The sequence below is a fragment of the Rhinopithecus roxellana genome, chromosome 15 (genome assembly GCF_007565055.1).
Source record: "Rhinopithecus roxellana isolate Shanxi Qingling chromosome 15, ASM756505v1, whole genome shotgun sequence".
NCBI classification, from domain to species: domain Eukaryota; kingdom Metazoa; phylum Chordata; class Mammalia; order Primates; family Cercopithecidae; genus Rhinopithecus; species Rhinopithecus roxellana.
Window position 1 is genome coordinate 126,812,643 of NC_044563.1, and position 7,721 is coordinate 126,820,363.

Sequence of the window (7,721 nt, forward strand, 5' to 3'; positions counted from 1 at the left end):
AATGATGGTAGGTCAAAATCCAGACGACATGTCGTATTAACTCACAAACCTTCTGGTTGTATTTAGTTTTAAAAAATTTCCTTTTGGCCGGGCGCAGTGGCTCATGCCTGTAATCTCAGCATTTCAGGAGGCTGAGGCGGGTGGGTCACCTGAGGTCAGGAGTTCAAGACCAGCCTGGCCAACACGGCAAAACCCCATCTCTGCTAAAAATACAAAAATTAGCCAGGTGTGGTGGCAGGTGCCTGTAATCCCAGCTACTCAAGAGGCTGAGGCAGGACAATCGCTTGAACCTGAGAGGCAGAGGTTGTAGTGAGCTGAGATCATGCCACTGCACTTCAGCCTAGGCAACAGAGCAAGATTCTGTCTCAAAAAAAAAAAAAAAGAAAGAAAGAAAGAAAGAAAAAGAAAAAAGAAAGAAAGAAAAAACTGAAAAAATTTCCTTTCTTTCCTTCTTTTTTTAGAGACAGAGTCTCACTCTGTCACCCAGGTTAGAGTGCAGTGATGCAATCATAGCTTGCAGCAGCTTCAGACTCCTGGGCTCAAGTCATCCTCCCACTTCAGTTTCTCAAATAGCTAGGATGAGAAATGGGAGCCACTGCGCGTGACAAAAAAAAAAAAAAAAAAAAATTTCTAATAATTACTTTGTTGACCTCCAACCTATTCTGTGCCACCACCTCTATCAATCCAATAGTTTTTTCCAGTTAACCAATTTTCTTTAGCAAGTATTATTTTATTTCACTTTTGTCATCTTTTCTTATATGAGTATTCATGTCATGTGGTGTTTATGCCTTAAAATAGTCATGTAATGAAATGAGATTTTATTTTAGAGTTTAGAAGGCAGCAAGGCAAATGTGCAGTCTCCCTTAGGAGTAACAATTCCCTGTAGTACTATTTGCAATTTTCGGATTGCTTATATTGGAAAAATATACATGTAATAAACTGAACTGTCTATATGATTGAAAAGTGGGTGCTATTGTGTTTAAAAATCTGGTTAACACAGCTACCCCGTATAGTAATATATAATACAGAAAGTTTTCAGTAAAATCATAGTAGTACTTTACATCAAAGGGATAATTTTTTTAGCTAGATGAGTAGTATAGATCCTCCAGTCCAAATTCAATTTCTCAATTATAATAGGATTGAAGTGACCTCCCAAGGTCATCTTGTTGTTTAAGCCAATCTATTTACTTCTGGATCACTAATCTTTATCCCATACCACACTGCTGATAATGTTTCTAAATATAATTCATTAACTGCATATGTTGATGTGGTTGATGTGTAAAAAAGTCAACTCATACAAGGTTTTGGTGAGTAATTTCTGGTTTTTATTTCACTATTTTTACCACAAGAAAATAATTTTAAGCCAAGAGCTTCTATTAGTCATACATAATAACTAATAGTGAAAATAATCAAATGGAAATAGCACACGGTTATGTCATTCTATTCTAAGAAACTGGAAAAAATCACCTCTAAGATTTTAATCTTTTATAATCTTGACCACAAAAAAATTTTTCAAAATTATCTCCAAAACTATCTGATATTTAAACAAAATATTCTAAAAGAAAAAGTATGATGTTATTAAACATTATAAATTAACTGAATCCCATTTTAGAAGTTTAAGAAACACTAAGAAGTTTAGGGAAAAAATAAAAGAATCCACATAAGATTTAAATAATTTACACTTCTATAAAATGCACTAAATATTTGACCCTCAAAAGAAAAGTGACGTAGTTCATGTTAATGTCCAGTTTAGGACATTAACACGAACATTAATATTAACATTAAGGAATTTTAAAGTTCCCTTTTAACTCTAGAAATTCAAGGAGTTTCCCCTTCTCTATTCAAAATATACATTTTCTTTAACAACTCGAGAGCTTTCAAAGCATAAATGTCATTCTTTCATTATAACAATAATAGATTTAAATTATCAGCTTATTTCAAGTATATATTTTATCTGTGTAATGTGTTTGCAATCACTGTAAACCTCTGTCGCAGGAACTCTCTTTTTTGTATTAGAAAGTTTTCAATAGTATTGGCTTCTTTGAAGAGTTCATCTATCTCATCAATGTAAGATGCATCTACTGCTGCTCTCTCACTAATAGGAAAAAAAGTTGTATATTAAACTAAGTAGATATAAACAACATCATTATGTTGTTCTTCATTACATTTGTTAACTATTTCATTTAAATGGCTTTATGTGCCACAGAACTTCATTAATTTACTAATACTCTTCAGAAAAAAAATTAGTCCCACAAATATTTTTGACTACTCACAAAGGTCTCCTGACAAAACAGAAAGTGTATCTAATACATTATCAACACTAATATTCAATTATATACATTATTTTTACAGCCACACAAACCACTATCCAAGTATAATGACTGTCCAGCAGTTTAAAAACACACACACACACGTTATAAAACATGATATCAGGCTAATAAAATATTTAAATTTGGTCTTAAAATAAATATAGGTAAAATATAAATGCAGTCATCCCTCAGTATCCGTGGGGTATTGGTTCCAGAATCCCCTACAGATACCAAAGGAACATCTCTCATAGATATTCAAGTCCCTTATATAAAACACCATACTATTTGCATATAACCTAAGAACATTCCGCCATATACTTTAAATTATCTCTTGATTACTTATAAGACCAATACCATGTAAATGCTATGTAAACAGTTGTTATACTGTATTGTTTGAAAAATCATGACAAGAAAAAAGTGTCTGTACATGTTCAGTACAGACACAACCATCCTTTTTTTCCCAAATATTTTCTGTGTGAGGTTGATTGAATCCACAGATTCAGAACTAATGGATGTGAAAGGCTGACTTTCTATGACATAAAAGTATTTATCTTTAATATCACTGTTATCATTAATTTCACCAAACATTTTTCTCAAAGAGGTATTTACATAAAATTTAAAATGTAATGTCATCTAATTATAGACCAAGATACAGACAGTCCAGTATTAGCTTGGCAAGAGTAAAAACAAAGAAAAAGAATTTTTAGTGGAAAAGTTGACGCTATTCTCTGAAAATAACCAACTAATCTATTACAAGGGACTGAAGTAGAACAAAAAATTCCAACGTTTTAATTACTGGAGAGGTTTGCCAGCCACAGAGTTAAACTTCCCATTACAGAGTTTCCAGAAGAAAACTAACATAAAGACCCCAGACAATATACTATAAGTACTTGCCTTAAAAGCTTTGCATAGGTAGACAACATTAGATTAATTTCCTTGCTCACATCTGTTCAAGAAAAATCATGTAAGTTATAAAATATAACAAACCTTCTGCATTATAAAACAGATGTTTAGAAATATAAACATTTTATACATCACCATTTAAATCTTTCTCCAAGGTTTCATCTTTATAAAACAGTCCAGAACTTTCAGAGAAAGATGAATCTGATTTTCCAAGAGAGGAGACCTGTGGACTATCTGGCACTGGAGACTAACAGGACAAAATAAAGAAAACAGCTACAGTCAATAATATCTTCAGGACATACACTGAATTTATGAAGTATATGTTTATTTGTTTATTAAGAAAAAGCAAATAAACCATTTTTCAGAAAAAGGCAAACATGCTAGAAAGCATATGACTTAGTCATTTGAGTTTTTATTATTAAGGAAATTTACAGGCGCAAGAAACACCTTGCTCAATATATTAAATTTTATTTTGGTTTTCAACTAGACTTTGCTTTTCATTTGTTTGTTTTTGCGACAAGTTTTCACTCTGTCACCTAGGCCAGAGTGTAGTGACACAATCTTAGCTCCCTGTAGCCGCCTAGATTCAAGTGATCCTCCTGTCTCAGACTCCTGAGTAACCAGGACTACAGGCACATTCCACCATGCCCAGTTAATTTTGTTTTGTTTTGTTTTCAGAGACAAGGTATTGCACTGTTGCCCAGGCTGATCTGAAACTCTTAGCCTCAAACGATACTCCTGCCTCAGCCTCCCAAAGCACTAGGATTATAGCCATGAGCCCATGCACCCAGCTTTAAATTAGATTTTAAATGTGGTTTTAAACTCCTGTTGAAAAAGCGTCTGGTATCTTGAACCAGTAGATGTTTTCATAGCAATGAAGCTAAACTGTAATTTAGACAGCAGCCAAATGCTTGTGAAATTCTGCAAAATAATACAATCTTCAAGGGAGCAAATCATGTCCCAAATGCAACAGATCAATTGGTGGGGGCAGGACTGGTAAAGGATAGGATACTGTGCTCTGGTATCTTACTTATCACAGCAAAATAATTACATAAAATCCTATGTATCATAAAGGCACAGACTCACTTCTGTCTCTAGATCTCAAGCTATCAAAAAGAAATCTCCCAATAGTTTCTTGGAGGCCTATACTTAGTGAAAAACCAGCCGGAATCAACATAGTTCCTGCTGTGTTGTAGGACAATCCTAGCTCTGGGCATACGAATACATTAAATTCCACTTATCTATAGAGCTTTCTTAAAGGGAAGTAATTTGAGAAGTATGTAAAACAGAATAAAAGATTAAGGCTACACAGGCATACAGCTTACCTCCAATTCTCTTGGCCTCTTGCAATTTCTATTGTCAGGCTTTACAAGGTGATTTGCCATCATATTCCGAAGGCAGCAGCTACAAAGCTTAGAACAATGCCAGATTTAGGTACAAACTCCATGCTACAAGATCTCTGGCATCCTTCCCTTTTTCCCACTCCTACTGCTGATGTTAATTTAGACTGTCATTATCTGTCACTTTCCTAAACTCAATTTCTCCCTCCTCCAAATCATTCTATCAACTGCTATTTGGGTAATCTTTCAAAACTTGATTACTGCATTCCTTTAACTCAAAAACTTTCATTGTTCCAGAATAAACTGAAATTCCATGATATGGCCTTCAAGGTCCTGTATTACCTGGTGCCAATCTTCTAGTCCCATCACTTTCAACCACTCCTCTCTATGTATTTAGCCAAATGAGTCTTTCCGGCAATTCTGCCTTGTTTCAGGACTGGCTCAGTTAAGATTCTTCTATGTTCAGCCTGGCACTGTGGCTCATGCCTGTAATCCCAGCACTTTGGGAGGCTAAGGTGGGAAAATCACCTGAGGTTGGGAGTTCGAGACCAGCCTGGCCAGCATGGTGAAACCCCATGTCTACTAAAAATTCAAACATTAGCCGGGCATGGTGGCAAGCGCCTGTAATCCCAGCTACTTGGGAAGCTGAGGGGAGAGAATTGCTTGAACCCGGGAGAGGGAGGTTGCAGTGAGCCGAGACTGCGCCACTGCACTCCAGCCTGGGCAATAGAGCAAGACTCCACCTCAAAAAAAAAAAAAAAAGATTCTTCTATCTTCACAAAATCTTAATGTTGAAACAGGTCTTACAGTTCATCTAATTCAATCTCATCTTTTACAAGTGAGAAAACAGGGACGGTGATGGTGCATCAAGAGACAACAGTAAGACTGAACTAGACTAGGACCGAGATCTCACTCTTCGAGTCTGAGATTATTCCCACTGTCCAACCTTAAAGTAGCTTCAAATTTTACTTTTACTTTTCCATAAATTCGGAAGGCATTTTCCCTAGAAATCCAAATGTTGAAACCTGGAAGGGTATAGTCTCTGTCTTTGAGATAAGAGGAGCCCTATCCACTTTCAAGTTATCAATAGACTTTGTTGTTTTTGAGAAACGATGCTGACTTGGGTAACTCTAATGCATCTGTTTGATTAGCCCTATAAAATATGCATATATAGAAGACAGAAAGAGCAACAACAAATTACAAAGATGCTTGTTAAGTAAATTCTATATTGTATGTCTCCACTCCTGCCAGTACCTTTATAGTATGTAAGTTTACGTGCTGTAATAGTACTAATAGTATCTAAAAAAATACTACACACGCACGGCAGTGCTAACTTTGCCTTGGGAGTTGGAAAATACTTAAGAGAAGCCAACAGGCGGATTTTTCTCTCCTCCCTTCCACTTCTAATATTCCCTTTCCCCTTCACCCCCTTCTCTTCTCTCCCAGAGTAACATTGTGCACCTACGTCAAATGAAAACTTATAGTCAAGTAACTGCTTCTGCAAAAATAAGTTCGTTTTTCTGTCATAGCTCAAGGCCTCAGCAGATCCAGGCCTGGTGGACTGTTTGGTCTTCGTCGTGTGCATAACACTGGCCACTGCCCCCGGCTCTGCCATCTTAGGCTTAGTGACCTGGCTGTTACTAAGCACTGTCACCCTCTACCTCATGCAGCTGTCTCCTTCTAGTTTTCTCCCTCTTCTCAACGCCAACCTGGCCCCTCAGTCCATCTCACCTCCATATTCCTCCTCACCTCCCGCCGCCCCTCCCCACTTCCTCCATACTGTTGCTTCCGCCCCACTAGAGCCCCTCAGGAAGTTTCCATCCTCGCGCCCTTCCTCGTGTCACACTCCGTCACATTCACACAGGCGCCCATCCCTCCAGCCCCACCCCAAGGCCAATGTACTTCGCAGTATGGGGACCTTCCTCGTCAGCGAACGCGAGGGAGTGAGGACGCTGGGCCCGGGTTGCTTGGACTTCGCGGGTGGAGGTGGGAAGCGCCCCGCACTCCCAGCAGCCCCCGCGCGAGTCACGTGACAGCCCCCCCCCCCCCCGCCCACTTCCCCACGGCAGCCTCCCAGAGCCGGGCCCCACGGAAGGCCAGCTTTTTTCCGGTTTTCTCCCGCTTTTTCCCCTCAACTTGGAATAGTCGTGAAACAAAAATCTCTCCCTGCCGCCCTGTCTGTATTTCAATCAGGAAAAAATCGGAAACTGGTAAAGAAAGAACAAGGAAGACTTGCCAAAGCAAGGCCGGGGTGTCCCAGCGGCTTAGAATCTCAGCAAAGGAACACAAAATCCACGGCCTCTTTTCGAGTAAAATTTACTTGGTTTGTTTGCAGATGCTCTGTTTGCAGGAAGGCTTTAATCAGGTGTTCTCCTGGCCCGCAAGCAAGGCTTTTAGATCCAGAGCCTCAGTTACTGCCCCTCTTCCTTTTTGGTGCAACCAAAATTTCGGAACCTCACCTTCTTAGAAAACTCTTCCCCGGGTCTGTCATTAAGTTTAGTCAATTTAATTGGCAGCAGCTATCAAAAACTATTGCATGACACACATGGCTCACAAAATTGTAGCTTTGCCTTATCAGGTGCTTTAATGTGGAGGCTTTGACCTGCAATTTCAATGATACACATTCCAAGCTTATGCCCAGTTAGTGGATGTGGAATTAAAAAACAAAGCAAATTACCTCATAACACAAAGGTCAGTAACACCCATAAGCTCCAGGTACAAAATCTTTTATCTTAGAGAACTATATATAACACTTCCATACATTACTAATGATTTTTTTTCATTTTGCTTAATTAAATGTTAGTTATCATCAAGCCTTGGAAGTATTCTGTGTGTGTCTATTTATTTGCTGTTCGTGAAGAAGCCAATTGTTTTAAATAAGTTCCTAGAAAATAAGCGCTCAATGTGTTTAATCTGAGTTGCTAATATTGTGAAATATAGGCCACGTAACTAAACACTAGATTAGATAACTATGGCGAAGTAAGGAGTCTCAAACACTGTCCCAGAACAATAGCAATCTGTGTTGAATTTTTACACTCTGTGGTAAAATGAAGGGAAAAGGAATGTTTTAGTTTTCCTTAATTTTTGTCTTTATTGTTTCAGACTCTTGAGCAGTATAAAGTTTTCATCAAGTCAAATATATTCACTGCAAAGGACTGTCCTTTATTCT

At 37.9% G+C, this 7,721-nt stretch overlaps 1 protein-coding gene across 2 annotated transcripts; it reads right to left on the reverse strand.

Moving 5' to 3' along the window:
- Window positions 1-1,302: 1,302 nt before the first annotated feature.
- TEX12 (testis expressed 12) lies at window positions 1,303-6,497 on the reverse strand. Of its 2 annotated transcripts, none has more exons than XM_010382359.1 (5): window positions 6,382-6,497; window positions 4,538-4,616; window positions 3,348-3,459; window positions 3,204-3,255; window positions 1,303-2,095 (listed from the first exon to the last, which is right to left on the reverse strand). In XM_010382359.1, the coding sequence occupies exons 2-5, from the start codon at window positions 4,598-4,600 to the stop codon at window positions 1,951-1,953; spliced, it is 372 nt and encodes a 123-aa protein (XP_010380661.1). In that variant the 5' UTR covers window positions 4,601-4,616; window positions 6,382-6,497; the 3' UTR covers window positions 1,303-1,950. The 2 variants fall into 2 exon arrangements, with proteins under 2 accessions (XP_010380661.1, XP_010380662.1); XM_010382360.1 differs by having other exon boundaries at window positions 1,862-2,095; window positions 4,538-4,624; window positions 6,455-6,462.
- Between the last annotated feature and the right edge of the window lie 1,224 nt (window positions 6,498-7,721).

What these genes read in the sequence shown, in the direction of transcription:
- TEX12 (XM_010382359.1), bottom strand. Translation starts at nt 4,600, where the DNA reads ATGATGGCAAATCACCTTGTAAAGCCTGACAATAGAAATTGCAAGAGG. An exon ending in CTTGGAGAAAGATTTAAATG is followed by an intron (nt 3,256 to 3,347) that starts GTGATGTATAAA and finishes TTTCTTGAACAG; the next exon opens with ATGTGAGCAAGGAAATTAAT. An exon ending in ACCTATGCAAAGCTTTTAAG is followed by an intron (nt 2,096 to 3,203) that starts GCAAGTACTTAT and finishes TTTTCCTATTAG; the next exon opens with TGAGAGAGCAGCAGTAGATG.